Source organism: Cynocephalus volans, chromosome 8 (assembly GCF_027409185.1).
Source record: "Cynocephalus volans isolate mCynVol1 chromosome 8, mCynVol1.pri, whole genome shotgun sequence".
In the NCBI taxonomy this organism is placed as follows: domain Eukaryota; kingdom Metazoa; phylum Chordata; class Mammalia; order Dermoptera; family Cynocephalidae; genus Cynocephalus; species Cynocephalus volans.
Window position 1 is genome coordinate 70,712,650 of NC_084467.1, and position 17,288 is coordinate 70,729,937.

Sequence of the window (17,288 nt, forward strand, 5' to 3'; positions counted from 1 at the left end):
GTAGCTTTGTAATATAATTTTAAATCAGGACGTGTGGTGCCTCCAACTTTGCTTTTTTTTATCAGAATTGTTTTGGCTATTCACTTCTGGTTCCACACAAATGTTCAGATTATTTTTTTCTATTTCTCTGAAAAATGCCATTGGGATTTTGATAGGAATTGCATTGTGTCTGTATATTGCTTTTGGTAGTATGAACATTTTAAAATATTAATTTTTCCAATTCATGAGCAAGGAATATCTTTCCATAGTATTAGTTTTTATCCTTTTGTTTCCATTTGAAGAACTCTCTTAAGCATTTCATGTAAGGCAGATTAGTGTGATAAATTCCCTCAGCTTATGTTTGTCTGGGAAAGATTTTATTTTCCCTTTCTTTCTGAAAGACAGTTTTTTAGGTATAGTTTTCTTGGCTGGCAGTTTTTTTCTTTCTTTCCTTTCTCTTTCTTTCTTTCCTTCTTTCTTTCTTTCTTTCACTCTTTCTCTTTCTTTTTCTTTCTTTCTGCATTTCAGACAAATCATTCCATTCTCTCCTGGCTTACAAGGTTTTTGCTGAGAATCCACTGATAGTCTAATGAGGATTTTCTTATAGGTAAGTTGATGCTTTTCTCTTGCTGCTTTTAGAATTCTCTACCTCTTTAACTTTTTTTATTGTTTTAATTGACCCTTGTAATTGTGTATGCTCATGGGGTACAATCTGATTTTTTTTTAACTGTGAATATATCTTATTTACTCATTTTTTTTTACAACTGAAACTCTGGAAATTCAAAATTAACATCCTTGTCCTTGAGCTTCTTACAGACGCCACAAAAAGTTTCAACCATATGTTCCACAATGTTCTGCTATGCTTTGGTCAAGTGCACCTTTATGAGCTGGCTGCCATCTAGTTTCACACGGATTCTCTTGCCCACAATTTCACTGGGGATGACCAAGTCCTCAAGGAGCGCATCGTGCACGGCTGTCAGCGTGCAGCTCTTGGGACGCTCTTGCTTATTTTTTGTAGGGCTTTTTCGAGTTGGCTTCGGCACAATTCTCCTCTGAACCATAAAGAAAACGTGCTTCCCACTGAACTTTTTCTCCAATTCGTGTACTAGCCGGACCTGGATTTTCTGGAAGGATTTCATTTGAGGAACCGAAACAAAGATTATGATAGCTTTCCGACCACCACCAGCTTCAACTTCCCTGGCCACTGTGGTGTTCAGCTCCTGCAGCTGAGCCTTCAGGTCCGAGCTCATCTCCAGCTCCAGCGGCACCTGGGAGATGCTGGACTCGAACTCGTCCGGCTTCTCGCCCTTGGGCTTCATGATCTCGGCGCTTGAGCCTAACGAAAATGGCTTCTCCTTGTTGAGCGCCGGCTTAGGAAGAGCACAAGCTGATGTTTTAATGCATATATATACTGTATAATGATCATATCAGGGTAGTTAATGGACTCATGACCCCATGCATTTATCATTTCTTTGTGGAAAAACATTCAAAAGCCTCTCCTCTAGCTATTATGTAAGATATAAAACCTTAGTGTTAATCATAGTCACCCTACTGTGCAATAGAACACCAGAACTTATTCCTCCTGTCGAAGTGTAATTTCCTACACGTTGGCCAGTCTTTCCCTGTTTTCTCTTCCCATGTCCCCTCCGCAGTGTCTGGTAACCCCTGTTCTACTCTCTGTCTCTGTAAGGTCAACTTTTTTTTTTTTCTTTTAGATTCCACATATGAGTGAGAGCATTTGATATTTGTCCTTCTGTGCCTGGCTTACTTCACTTAACATAATGGCCTCCAAGTCCATCCATGCTGCTGCAAATGACAGGATTTCATTCTTTTTTATAGCTGAATAGTATTTCATTGTGTACGTATACAATTTTTTTTATACATTTATTCGTTGTTGGACACTTAGGTTGATTCTATGTGTTACTTATTGTAGATTGTGCTGCAGTAAACATGGAAGTGCAGATATCTCTTTGACATACTGACTTCACTTCCTTTGGGTATATACCTACTAGTGGGATTGCTGGATCATATGGTACTTCTATTTTTAATTTTTTGAGGAACCTCCATACTGTTTTCTATAATGGCTAGAATAGTTTACATTCTCACCAACAGTGTGCAAGTGTTCCCTTTTCTCCACATCCTCGCCAACACTTGTTTTCTTTTGTCTTTCTAACAATAGTCATTCTAACTGGAGTGAGGTGGTATCTCATTGTTATTTTGATTTGCATTTCCCTGATGGTTAGTGATGTTGAGCATTTTTTCATATGTCTGTTGGCCATTTGTATGACTTCTTTTGAGAAATGTCTATTAAGATCCTTTGCCCATTTCTCAATTGGGTTATTTGGTTTTTTGCTATTGGGTCTAGTTCCTTATTAACCCTTTGTCAGATGTATAGTCTGCAAAAATTTTCTTCCATTCTGTAGGTTGTTCCTTAACGCTGTTAATAGTTTCCTGTGATGTGCAAAAGCTTTTCGTTTGATGTAATCCCACATGTTTATTTTTGGTCTTATTTTCCCATGTGGTGGATCATTTCCCCTAAGTTTCCTTTTAGGAGCTTCATAGTTTTGGCTTTACATTTAAATCTTTAATCCATTTTGAGTTGATTTTTGTATATAGTGAGAGGTAGCGGTCTAGTCTCATTCTTCTGCATGTGGTTATCCAGTTTTCCCAGAACCATTTACTGAAGAGACTGTCTTTTCCCCAATATGTATTCTTGGCAGCTTTGTCAGAGATCAGTTGCCTGCAGGTGTGTGAATTCATTTCTGAGCTCTTTATTCTGTTCCATTGGTCTATTTCTCTGTTTTTATGCCAGTACCGTGTGGTTTTGGTTTCTATACCTTTGTACAATAGTCTGAAGTCAGGTTGTGTGATGCCTTCAGCTTTGTCCATTTTTCTCAGGATTGCTCTAGCTACTAGGGGTCTTTCTTGGTTCCATGTGAATTTTAGGATTGTTTTTCTATTTTGCTGAAGAAGGTCATTGATATTTTAATAGGGATCTCATTAACTTGGTAGATCACATTGGATAGAATAGCCATTTTAACCAGTAATAATTATTCCAATCCAGGAACATGCGATGTCTTTCTGTTTACTTATGTCCTCTTCAGTTTCTTTCTTCAAAGATTTATAGTTATTTGCCATAGAGGTCTTTCATCTCCTTGGCTAACTTTATTAACAGGTCTCTAAACTTTTTTGCAGTTATTGTAAAATAAATTGTTTTCTTAATTTCTTTTTCAATGGTTCACTATTACTATATACAAATGCTAGTGACTTTTGTATGTTGACTTTGTATCCTGCAACTTTACTGAATTTGTTTATTAGTTCTAACAGTTTTTTGGCCAAGTCTTTAGGGTTTTCTGTACATAAGATCATGCTGTCTACAAACAGGGACAGTTTGACTTCCTCCATTCCAGTTTGGATGACTTTTATTTCTTTCTCTCTTCTAATTGCTCTGGCTAGGACTTCCAGTACTATGCTGAATAGAAATGGTGAAAGTGGGCATCGTTGTCTTGTTTCTGATCTAAGAGGGAGGGAAAGTTTTCAGCTTTTCCCTATACAGTATGATTTTAACTGTGTTTGTCATACATGGCCTTTATTATATTGAGGTACATATCTTCAATACCTAGCTTGTTAAGAATCTTCATCATGAAGGAATGTTAAATTTTGTCAAATGCTTTTTTTGTGTCAATTGAAATGATCATATACTCTTTGTCTCACTTTCTGTTAATGTAGTGTGCCACATTTATTGATTTTTTATATTGAACCACCCTTGCATCCCTGGGATAAGTCCCACTTGTTCACAGTGAATTATTTCTTTAATATGCTGTTGAATTCTGTTTGCTAGTATCTTGGGAATTTTTGCATGTATATTCATGAAGGATATTGGCCTGTAATTTTCTTTCTTTGCTGTGTCCTTGTTTGGTTTTGGAATCAGAATAATGCCGGCCTCATAAAATGAGTTGGGAAGCAGTCCCTTCTTCTCAATTTTTTAAAATAACCCGAAGGGAATTGGTATTAGTTCTTTAAACGTTTGAAATAATTCAGCAGTGAAGCCATCAGGTCCTGGAGTTTTCTTTAATGGAATACTTTGTATTACTGATTCAATATCTTCACTTGTTACTGGTCGGTTCAGATTTTCAATTTCTTTATAATTTAATCTTGGTAGATTGTATTTGTCCAGGAATTTATCAATTTCTTCTATGGTATTAAATTCATTGGCATAGAGTTAGTCATAATAGTCTCTTATCCTTTCTGTGGTATCTCTTGTGGTATTGTAATGTCTCCTTTTTCATTTTCGATTTTATTTTTTAGAGTCTTCTTTGTTCTTGGTTAGTCTTGCTAAAGATTTTGTAATTTTGTTTATCTTTTCTCAAAAAGCCAACTCTTCATTTCACTGATATTTTCAATTGGTTTTTTTAGTTTCTATTTTGTTTATTTCTGCTCTGAGCTTTATTATTTCTTTCTTTCTGCCAATTTTTGGTTTCGTTTGTGGTTTTTCTAGTTCCTTTGGGTACATCATTAGGTTATTTATCAGAAATCTTTCATCTTTTTTTGACATAGGCCTTTATTGCTATAAACTTTCCTCTTAGAACTGCTTTTGCCACCATATCCCACAGATTTTGGTATAATGTGTTTCCATTTTGTTTGTCTGAAGGAATTTTTTAATTTTCCTTTTAATGTCTTTATTAACTCATTGATTGTTTAGAAGTATGTTGCTTAACTTCCATGTACTTGTGAAGTTTTTGAAGTTTTTTTTTTTTGTTAATTTCTAGTTTTATGCCATTGTGGTCAGAAAAGATACTTGATATAATCTCTATCATTCTTATTTTGTGAAGACTTTTTTTGTTGCCTAACATATGGTCTGTCCTGGAGAATGTGCCATGTGCAGTTGAGAAGAATGTGTATTCTTCAGCTGTTGAATGGAATCTTCTGTAAATGTCTTTAAGTTCCATTTGGTATATAATGCAGTTTAAGTAAGATGTTTCTTTGTTCATTTTCTGTCTAAATGATCTGTTTATTGAGTTGCAATCTATTTCTTTGCTTTGGTCTAGTAATGTTTCCTTTATATACCTGGGTGTTCCAGTGTTGGATGCATATATATTAATAATTATTATATCCTTTTATTGAATTGATCTCTTTATCATTATATAAGGATCTTTTTTGTCTCATTATAGTTTTTGATTGAAAGGCTGTTTTATCTGATATAAGCAAGGCTACTCCTCCTCGCTTTCGGTTTCCATTTGCATGAAATTTATTTTTCTAGCTCTTCAATCTATATTTTTCTTTAATAATTAGGTGAGTGTCTTGTGGACTGCATATCATTGAGTCCTTTTTATAAAAATTCATTTAGCCACTCTATGTCTTTTAATTGGAGAGTTTAATCCATTTACATTCAAGGTTATTACTAATATGTGAGAACTTATTCCTGCCATTTTGTTAATTGTTCTCCAGTGGTTTTGTAGATCATTAGTTCCTTTCTTTTTCTCTTGTTATTTACCTCTATGAATTTGTGGTTTTCTGTGGTGCTGAGCTGTGTTTTCTTTTTCTTTCTCATTTGTGTATCTGTTGTAATTTCTTTGGGGTTTTTTTGTTTGTTTGTTTTCATTTTTTGGTTATATTTTTAATTTTTTTTGTGTGTATGGTTACCTTCAAGCTAACATAAAGGCTTGTATTTATAATAAACAGTTTTAAGCTGATTGCAAGTTAACGTTCATCATGTAAAAATACTCTAGACTTCCCACACACAAAAAAAAATTAGATTTTTGTTGGTTTAATTTATGCTTGTACCTACTGCATGTTCCTTAGCCACTAATTGTAGCGGTTGCACTTTTTTGAACATTTTTGACCTTTATATTCTAGGATTGAAGGATTTATACAGCACCGTCACCTCAATGGGTAATCTGAGTTTGAGTTATGAATTTACCTCTAAAGGTAAGTCCTGTACTTTTTCATGTTTTCCTAATAGAAATTATCATATTTTCATTTCCAGTTGTAGTACTCCCTTAAGCATTTCTTATAAGGCTGGCCTAGGAATGACAAATTCCTTTAGATTTTGCTTGTTTGTGAAGGTCTTCATTTCTCCCTCATTTCTAAAAAATAGCTTTACTGAATAAAGAATTGTTGGCTGATAGTATTTTCTTTTAGGACTTTCAATATATCGTCCTATTCTCTCCTGGTCTACAACGTTTCTGTTGAGAAATCTGCTGATAGTCAAATGGGGATTCCCTTATATGTGACTTGATGCTTTTCTCTTGCAGCTCTTAGCATTCCATATTTGTCTTTGACTTTTGACAGTTTTATTATGATGTGCCTCAGAGAGGATCTTTTATAATTCCATCTTATTGGAGACCTTTTAGCTTCCTGAATCTGAATGTCCATATCTCCCCCAATACTTGGTACGTTTTCAACTATTATTATATTAAATAGGGTTTTTGTGCTTTGCTCCCTCGCTTCTCCCTCTGGAAAACCTAGTATTTGAATATTTGTTTGCTTAATGGTGTCACATAAATCTCATAAGCATTCCTCATCTTTTTTCATTCTTTTTTTTTTTTTTTTTCCCTCTGACTGGCTAATTTCAAAAAATGTCTTCAAGTCTATTTTCTCTTCTGCTTGATCTAGTCTGTTGTTGAAGCTCTCAATTTTATTTTTTATTATAATCATAGAATTCCTCAGCTTCAAGATTTTTCTTTGATTCTTTTTTATGACATCTGTCTCTTTGTTAAATTTCTCATTCAGATCACGAATTATTTTCCTTATTTAATTGAGTTGTTTGTCTGCATTCTCTTGTATCTTGTTGAGTTTCCTTAAGATCATTATCTGAAATTCCTTTACAGGCATTTTCTAACTGTCTTTTTCTTTGGCATCTGTTACTGAAGACTTACTATGTTCCTTTCATTGTGTAATGTTTCCTTGATTTTTTATGTTTCTTCTATGCTATGCTGATGTCTGCAAATCTAATGGAGTAGTTGTTTTTTCCAATTTTATGGAGTAGATTATGTAGAAATGACTTTTTCCTGTATGTGTGTTTTAGGGGATCTGTTGGATATGTTGCTTTGGCTTTGATTCTGTGTAGACTCAGTAGTGTAATCTCTGTGTAGTTTCTTTTGATGTAATCCTCCTCTTTAGTGATGTCTGCAAATACCTCAGTGGGGTAGCCTGTGGGAATTTGTGCTAACAATGGCTCTTTTCTGCTGGGTTAGAGACTCTGGGCTGGTCATTAAGCCAAGCATGTGTGGATGCAGTGGGCCAACTGGCAGCTTGGTTGTCTGAGGCATAGAGTTGCTGTCCAACTGGCTTTCAGGCCAGGCATGGGCACACAGCTCTGTGGTTATCTCTCTCAGGAGGTGGCATGCTACATGACCAGCTTCTGGGCTATGTACAGGTATGCCAGGGTGCAGGGTGAGGGGGGTGGTCAAATGGCTCTGTGAAGGCCTGTCAGAGGAATGGATGTCAATGCCTTGTCAGGAGCTGGCTCACAAGGGCACAGCAAGGCCAAGTGGCTCTGTGAAGTCCTGCCACCAGAGGAAGTGAAGCCAGTGCCCAATCCTCTGTCAAGCAGGGAGCAGGTATGACAAGTACAGCAGGTCCCAACAGCTCCTTAGAGCTCCACTGGGTGGAGGCAAATCCACTGTCTGGTCCAATGTCAGTCAAAGAGTAGATGTGCACCAGTGCAGCAGGCCTCAGCAGCTCTGTGGAGGGCCATCAAAACAGCTGTTGAGCCTGAAGTAAACCTACAAGGGTACAGCCAGGTCCTGCAGCTCTGTAGAGGCCTTCCATGGAAAGGCAAAGTCACTGCCCAATCTCTGTCGGTCAGGGAGCAGGTGTACTCTAACGCAGCAGGGCCCAGCAGTTCTGTGGAGGTCCATGGTGGAAGGTGGAGCTACCACTGGACTGACTATTGGGCCAGAATGGGCACCTGTGGGCTCAGTAAGACAGTGGACTGTGCAGGCTACGTGCACACAAACGTGGTGAACTGCTGCTTCTTGGTGGCTTCTCTGCTGAGCAGGTCTGCTCATTCTTCTGGGGAGGAGGGAGTGCTACATGGGTTTAGATGCTGGGGTCTCAGTCTTTCTGTGTGGCCTAGGCTCCAGGCATCTGTGGTTGTGGTCCTGCCGGCACCCATGTGAACTTGGTAGAATGAATGTGAGGCCTCAGGATGGAGAGAGTCAGTTTTCACTGACCTGCAAGGCAGGACGCACTCTAGGCACAGATTCAGTTTCAAGACAGCACTGTGCCATAGCCACTTAGGCTGGGAGGCTGGAGGTTGATCTACCTGGGCTGCTTCTGTGATATTGCACAACTACACAGACTCCCAGCTTCTCTCCAGACTTGGTTTGGGGCATGAGAGGACTGGAGGACTCTTGTGGCAAGGATTGTTGGCATTTGTGGAAACAGCTGAGGTTTTTCCAGCTTTCTTTCTCTCTACTTGACTTGGAGCTGGTACCTGCAGGGAGACAGTGAAGGAACAATGCCTTGCTCTGCTCTCTATGGTGCTATCCTGGTCTTCCATCCTCCACAAAAATCCCATCACTCCCCTGGAGCTCTGCATTGTATTTCTTTAGTCATTGTACTCAAAATATAGTTGCTGATTTGTTGCTTTTGTCTCTTTTTGTGGGGGAGACGAGCACCAGACAACTCTAGTTGGCCATCTTGCTCTGCCCTCCTCCTCTCTTTAACTTTTGACAGTTTTATTATAATCCACCTCAGAGAGGACCTTTTGGGTTGAATTTGTTTGGAGACATTTGTCCATTTCTCTTCCTAGATTTAAGAAGTTTGCAGCAATTATTTGGTTAAATATGTTTTCTGTCCCTTACTCTGTCTCTTCTCATTTTGGAACTCATATAATGTGCATTTTTATTTATCATATGTTTGCGTAAGTCTGGTAGGCTGTCTTTACATTATTTTGTTCTTTTTACTTTTTTTCCCTCTGTCTAAGTCATTTCAAATAACCTGTCTTCAGGTTCACAGATTCTTTCTTCTGCAAGATCTAGTCATGTATTGACACTCTACAGAATTTTCTTATTTTCAGTGATTGAATTCTTCAGTTCCAAGATTTCTGTTTGATACTTTTTTATGATATCTATCTTTTTGCTTCATTTCTCATTCAGATCATAAATCGTTTTCTTGGTTTTATTGAATTGTCTATCTGTATTCTCTTGTATCTTGCTAAGTTTTCTTAAAATCATTATCTCTAATTCCTTTTCAGGCAATTCATAAATTTCTGCTTCTTTCGGGTCAGTTATTAGAGAATTATTGTATTCTTTTAGTGGTGTCTTGTTTCCTGGATTTTTCATGTTTCTTGTTTCCTTACATTGATTGGCATCTGTTGGAGAGGTCACCTCTTCCAAACTTTACAGAATGGCTTTCACAGGGGAAGACTTTTACCTGCAGATGATCCTAAGGGTGCTGGTTGGGCAGGGTGTGGTAGCTCTGGTTCTGAGTGGGCATACTAGTGCAATCTCCAAGTAGCTTCCTCAGCTGTGATCAACACTAGCAATGACTGCCTGAGTGGTCTAGACTGCAGGAGTTGCAGAAAGATGGTGGCAGCATAGATTATTAGGGTTTTTGGTGACAATGGATTTAGGTATCCTGCTGTTCATCTTTTTCCCCACAGTGGGGATCCTTAGCTGATGGGATCTCTCTTGGTGTCAGAGCTGACATGACCCACAGGCAGTGACAGCTCAACTAGAATTCAGGGCACAGGTGCTTAGAGCAGCTGTAGAACCAAGGTCCTGGGCTCAAAGTCTTGTGAAACTGCCATAGCACCTGGGATTTGAGGTGCAGTTTCACTCTCCAAGGCACAAGTGCATTCAGTTCTCCCACTAATTTGGGGTCTGTTGCTCTGATTCACACCCCAGCAGCTTGAACGCAGGGAGCAGGGATGTATCTGAGGTTCTGAACCTGAGGGGCAGGATGCAGCACTTCTCCTGAGAGGAAGGGGTGCTCTGGAAGCTTTTTCCTAGGGGAGCAGGACACATGTCCTAGTCCATTTTGTGCTGGTAATTTGTACTTCCAGCTTTTGTGTTGCTCTAAAATGAGGACTATCTATCTATGTGCATATTCTGATTCATAGTTCCTTAGTTCCTTCAAGGTCATAAAAGTGTTAAAGATGTACTACCTTGTGAACAGGTAAAATTCTCCTAATTATTCTATTATTGTCATTTTTTAATGCAAAGGCAGAAATATAGGCAAAGAGATTTGAAATTTTGCTTAGAAGAAATCAAATTTACTAAGGTAAACTGCAATGTTGATATTGACTGCATTCATTAGTCAATATCAATTTTTTACTCTATTTTGTCTACCTAAACCTAAACTTTGATATTTGCAAAAGTTAAGGGTCATATTTGCATGCACTTTTCAGTCTCGTTTGTGATCAATAATGTCCTAGCTTCTTAGCTATTCAAAAATGAATGTTTCAGAACGCTGGGGACAATGTACCTTGAAGTGAGGTTTAACTGTATGTTGTTCACAGCTCTTCTGCTGACCAGCATCATCTCCCTTCTCTATGTGAATACCAAAATATTCAGTCATAGTAACATAGCATAATTATTTGAACTGCTTTCTTTCCTTGGGGTGAAAATGAACCTAACCCGTGATGACTAAACAATCTCTTCATTGAGTTTATAAAGTAATTAATTCAAAATGTAAATCTTAAGAGAGAGAATGGAGATTAGAAGAGAATCCATGATTGTATTTACTACTCATACCTATTTTCAATTTTTTTTAATTATTAATACACCTTAAGAATTTGTTCTCCAAAGAGACATAGATCATCAACAAATCTAAAAACAGTTTTAAAACATGTCTAAGGAACTACTCTTGCTTTTGTTTCTGAATTGTTGCTCCTGTTGCTAACTGTTGTGTTATTAAGTATGTAGATGTGGTAGAAACTCAATAAAGTATGTCCTTTCAGTTGTAGGTGCACCTAAAAAAGGTCAGGTCCATTGGGCCTGTTATTTTTCTGTATTTCTAATTGTTGAAAAGGTAACAAAAGCCTTATGCAGAATGAACTTTTCTTTGTATGCTTTCTTTTTTCACATTATTTCTAGCAGTAATTAGCAGGGCAAAAAAGTATAGACTCACACACCTCATTCATTAAATAAGATGTATCAAATGTTTATCATGCACCTACCATGTGCCTTTAGTGTTCTACACACTGAGGATATGATGGAGAATGAGTATTCCTGAGATATAGAGTATATATTCTTGGGCGATAGGTTAACATGCGTGAGTAAAAGAGATTGTGAGAAAACTGAGCAAGTGCAAAAGCAAATGAGGCCAAAGAGTTTGTTGGAGGCTGTATTAGGAGGGCCTTGAAGACCGTGGTAAGAAGATTTATTTTATTTAATTTTAACGCCTTTATATGGTTTTAAGAAAGGGGGTGCTATGAGAGGATTTATATATTTAAAATATTAATTTGTTGATATGTGGAGATTGGGCCTTAGAGAAATAAGAGTAAAAGAGAGGTCAGGAGGCTATCACAGTAGCTCAGGCAAGAAATGGTGGTAACTTGAACTTGGGTAGTTAAGAGTGAAAATTATGAGAAGTGTAGTTCAAAAAATGCTTTGAGATAGAGCTTCCTTTCTGTTGTGTGTAAGAAGAGAGGGAAAGAGAGAAATCACGAATAGGTACTGAGATTTGGACCCAAGTGATTTGGTAGATGACAGCCCAATTAACTGACAAAGAAAACAGTAGGGAAGAATAGGTTCAGGAAGACAGGAAAACCAAGAGTTCTGCCTCCTGAAACGGGGACGTCCTACTCAATCTTAGGATGGTATAGATATAAACCTCTAGCCACTGCTTTGTTACTTTCAAGGAAAGGAGTTTCACTACTTTCAAGGCAGCTCTAAGCACAGTACATGTCTAATCACAATTGATTCTCTCAATGTTTTTATGAGGATATTGCTATTATTATATTCTCTATACAGATGAGAAAATTAAGATTTAGAGAGGTTATGTAATTTATGGGGGGAAAAAAAAACAGCATTCATGCAGTGAGAATTTATATCCAAATCTGGCTGACCCCAGAGCCCAAATTCTAAAATGCTATGTCTCAAGTGAATTGCCCCCAGTAGAGAAAAAGTTTACCCAATTTCCAAGGCAGAAAGCAATTCCCAGGTCTCTAGGGAATGAGTCTGGATATAGAAGGTTTGGTCATAAGGACAAAAACAGAATCCAGAAAATAGATCCAATATCAAAGGTGGACTAGCAGCAAATTGCCTTTTGGCTTCCTCCTGTAGCCACTAAAATAAAAAAGATAAATTTCCTCTCCCTGAGAAGAAGACTGTTCCAAGAACCAGAAATGGCACTTAATTTGCCAGTTGGCTGTTAAATGATTCCAGGTACATGGATTAGAAAAATGCTGTATTATGGTTTGAATATGTCCCCCAAAAGTTTATGTGTTGAAAACTTGATCCCCATTGTAGAGGTAATGGAGGTAGAACCTTTAAGAGGTGTTTAGGTCATGAGGACTCTGACCTCATGAATGGATTAATGCCATTATCACAAGAGAGGGTTCCTTATACAGGGATGAGATCAGACCCCTCTTGCACTCTCTCTTTCTCTCTTTCTCTCCCTCCCTCCCTCTCTTTGCTGTTGCACCAGGGGATGACATAGCAAGAAGGTCCTCTCCAGATGCCAGCCCCTCAATTTTGGAATTCTCGGCCTCCAGAACCATGAGCCAATACTTTCAGTTCATTTTAAATTATGCAGTCTCAGGTATTCTGTTATACCAACATAAAATGGATAAGATATGCTGCTTCAGTGATCATTCAGTCAGTCTGAAATAAATCTACTCTTTTATACCAGTCATAGTCATCACTGATTGGAGAGGACATGAATAAGATGCCCCAGCAGTTTTTTCTGTCAGGCCCTAGCTAGATCTATTGCTAAGTAGAATATTGAGAATAAAATAATTAAACTGGGTTATTCTCAGAGTTCTGAGTTGCTAAGGCTGAAGGAATTGATGTTTAGTACTTTTGTATTGGGAGTAGCCTGTCTATATTTCTCACCATTGAATGGATTATTTTCTCTTCAGATTATTTTCAGAAAGAGATTTCCTTTTAAAAGGAGTTTAAAATGCACCCCTGAAATTATGATAAACTGGAGATTGCTGGTCACTGTACATCTGGCAAGACAGAGCCCTAGGATTTAAAAGATAAAAACAATTTTAAGGCTAATAAGTAAGACCAGAAAACATTTATAATACTTGGAAGAATAATCAAAGCTATACCATAAAAGTATTTAAGGTTTTATTCTAATTCCTTAAGTGAAGAGACTTAAAAATTTATATCTGGACCATATGCTATAATTTATCAATACAGCTTAATCGATTAGTTATACTGTGTATTAATTTGATACTAACTAGTTAATTAATTCATTCCACAGGTATTCTACAAGTACCTAATAGGATTCAGACACTGTGCTGGTTGTTGGATACAATGCTGGAAAGATTTTTGCCCTCTTAGAGTTCACAGTTCGATGACGGAAGCAAACAAACAAATATGCATGGTAATGGCAAACCCTGATAAGTGGAAGGAAGAAAAGAATAAAACTCAATGGGAGAGAGTAACAAGGAAGACCTAGCTTAGCCTGGTAATCTAAGATTACCCAGCTGAGGAGAAGGAGTAATGCAGGCATTTAGTACAGCTTATGCAAGAACCAAGAACCTGGTAAATGCAGGGAACTGAAAACCGTGGGTGTGTCTGGAGAGGGGTGGTGGGTGGAATGAGATGAATTTGAAGAATAGGAGCCAGACCATGGAAGGTCTTATTAAAACATGTGAGCATTTTAATTTGTTTGTTTTCAAATGCAGGAGAAGCCAAGACGGGGGCACAATCTGACAGAGGTTTTGAAAAGACCATACTGGCTATTATAGCAATAATAGATTAAAAGAGAGGAAAAGTGGAAGTACAGACAAACATTCTCAGGGTGTGTATATTTCAAATGAAAAATTTTTGTGTATATATATGATTTTTTTATTATATATATATATACACACACATATATATATATATATTTTTTTTTTGCTCCTTTAGAAATGAGAAATTGAGCTAAAGTCCTATGAGTTAGAAGATGGTTATAAAAACATGTCCCTAAGCATAACATAATTTTTTGAACTATTCTATTAATGTGGTCTCTCTCTCTCTCTCTCTCCCCCCCTTCCCCCTTCTTTCTCATTGTGTGTGTGCATGTGCAAGCATAAATGTGAATCCTCACACGTGCACTTAGACTGATTAGAGCAAAGAAGTTTCTAGCCATACCTTCTGCCAATTTGAAACTAGTTCCTGAACCTGTTCCTAAATACAATATATCATCTGATCTAAGTGCTACATACATAGATTTATCAAGTAGATATAGATATCAAACTAAAATATATGACATTCAAGTACAGTAGCTTGGACTGATTGTCTTGCATAATGACTTCAAAGAGCCTTCCTTCCACACCATAGTACCTGACTTGAATTGGAATTCAAGTTTGGCTTTATTAAATGGTTTTATAAGAAGGTTAATTAATTTTGACCCTCTTGAATGCTTATTCTTGGAAGAATCTCTACAATATTTAATTTGTGAGAAGCTGGTGAGCACATCAACAGCATTTATTGAGTATATTTATGAACAGAATGCCACGGGCTATAGATAATTGTGAAGGAAGTAGAGGATTTAATCCCTTTCCTTAAGAAACTTACTATCTAATGAAAAAGAAAAGTACAGTATCTATTGACTTAAAAGTCTCCCACTTACATAACCATAAGTAGAGGTGACCATATGCACAAAATCAAAATAACAAGAAACCAAGAAAACTAGAAATTTAAAGGACAGAAACGGAGAACAAGAAAAAGTGAATAAACGTTGTTCACTCCCTGCTTGCTTAAACCTGTTTTACTGGTTCAGTGGATTTAAAATTGAAAGAACCTAATCATACAGCATGAAATACCTTGGCAGGTGCCTATTTTATACTTTGGCTTTTAAGAGGCATCTTCGCAAAATTATTCCCCCAAATTAGGAATATAACTGTTTAAGATTTCTAAGTAAAATGCAGAAATATTTTTTATCAAGTTCAGAGTACTTCCCAAGTCATTACGTTAAAAGCTGTTCACAGTGATATTCAATTATGAGATCACAGCAATTGTTTTAAGAATTATTGGGTTTAAAAAATGTGTCCACTGCAGTAATTATTACCACCCACTCTCACTCTTAGACATACGAAGTTACCCACATTCTTTAGCCTTATTTATTTAAATTCTTGGAGCTCACGTTAACCTTCCTCTGTAGTCCAATTACCTAATTTCCATATTCACTATTCAGACAGGAGTCTGTCACATTAGATGTTATGAAACCCTCTTGAGCATGTAAAAAATAACTTTTTTGTCATGATGCCTACTTAAACTTAGCTTTAAAACACTGGGGGAGACACTTACTCAATAAGCATTCACTTATTTGACTAGAGGAAGGAGGAGACTAGAGCTGTATCTGGAGGCAAAATTGCATATTCATCACTTTTCTGAATTTGGATACACAGATTAATTTCTCAGTGTTTAATTGCCCAGTGCAGCTTTCTCCATGAATCCTGTGGAGTCTAAAGGATAAGAAAGAGAATTAAAGGACTCCTTAAGCTCCTTTCAGCTGGTCCTTTACTTCTGTCCAAACTTCGCTATATTCAGAAGATGCTCTTACAACAAAGTAGAAATGCTAAGGAAATGTGGGTGTGTGTTAAGGAGCAGAATACTCCTCCTTTGTATAATCTGAGATATGCATAAAAGCCACTTTCATGCCAGAAACACCCTCCAGAAACACTACTGTATGTGACCCTTTACTAGGTCTTAAGGTATATTTAGTAGGCTCTAATTGCTATTTTAAGAAAATGAAACAGAGTACAATGTTGTTACTAATAAAATAATACTCAATATTAACATTGTGATTTTTTGTTGCATTTTAAGGGTAAGTGTTGTCTTACAAAACACTAATTTCAGATACACACATGTACTTATTAGGTCACACTGGGAAATATATTTCTTATTCTGAGTAGAAGTGCTTAAAGTTTACAAAACCTTATTAGGATAAAGAAGAATGGCTACAGAGCGCTTTGTTAGGAGAGAAGGCCGAGGCATGGTTCTGGATCATGGCGCCAGGTCCATCAGGACACAGCACTGGCAACCTAGAAGTAAAGTCATAACAAAGAGAGAGGTGGAAAAATTGGCATAGTCAAACACCACCTCATTCACCTAGGTGACAGTTTTGTTGTGGGCCAAACCTGGAATGATGACACAAAGTAGGTGCTCAGTAAATCTTTGCTGAACAAATGAATGGCTATAACTCTGGACGACTATATTTTGCCTAAAATCTTCAGCGTTACTTAAATTAAAACACAGAACTAAACCTAAGTGACCATTATAACAGATTAAACCTAATCACCAGGATTACAAGATAAATTGCCCTAGAATTCCATATGTCTACATCTCCAGTCTTTACCAGTTCTCAGGTAGGGCAGTGTATTAGTCCGTTTCTGTTGTGTATAACAAAATACCTGGAACTGGGTAATTTGCAAAGAAAATAAAATTTATTGCTTACAGTTTGGGAGGCTGGGAAGTCCAAAGTCTAGGGAACACATCTGGTGAGAGCTTTGTTGCTAGTGACAGTGACACAGGGGTCTCACATGGCAGAATGGAAGAGCACAGAGAGAGAGAGAGAGTCTCATGAGCTCTCCTTTTAAATCCCTTGGAACCATGCCCATGATCACCATTATTAATCCATTTTCTAGGGCATAGTCCTCACAATCTAATCTCCTTCAAGGTCCCACCTTTCCTTTACCATAGTAAGACTTCCCAACCTTAATGGTTACAGTGGGGATTAAGCTTCATCCACTTTGCAGGGCTATTCAACCCACCGCAGACAAGCAACATTCACAAATAGAAAATAATTTCCAGAAACTGAGTTAAGGAAATAAGTTCAAATTATTTGAAATGTCTTTGTAAAATTAGTTCATAAATGCATTTTAACCTAGTGAAATTAAAAAGTATGAAAACAGAAGTAGAAATAGTAATGCAAACATGAAATTTTAATTGTTTGTAATTTCTAAGATTCAGCCTAGAGTCACAGACTTGATCATAATATTCCAGTGTTAACATATAATTGATATATTTTTGTGTTTCACATTATCATCTCAAATTAAAATTTTACTATGTTTATACTCAGCACTGGGACACTTAAGAAAATTTAGTAATTAACTTATTCATAAGTTAAATTTATTGAGTTTAAGAGAATAACCTAAGTACTTGAGAAAGTGTGTTTATTAGTCAGACATAAAAATATTA

At 37.0% G+C, this 17,288-nt stretch overlaps 1 protein-coding gene across 1 annotated transcript; it reads right to left on the bottom strand.

The window, feature by feature from the left end:
* Positions 1–836: 836 nt before the first annotated feature.
* LOC134384669 (small ribosomal subunit protein eS7-like) lies at positions 837–1,298 on the bottom strand. Its single transcript, XM_063106354.1, has one exon. The coding sequence runs from the start codon at positions 1,296–1,298 to the stop codon at positions 837–839; it is 462 nt and encodes a 153-aa protein (XP_062962424.1).
* Between the last annotated feature and the right edge of the window lie 15,990 nt (positions 1,299–17,288).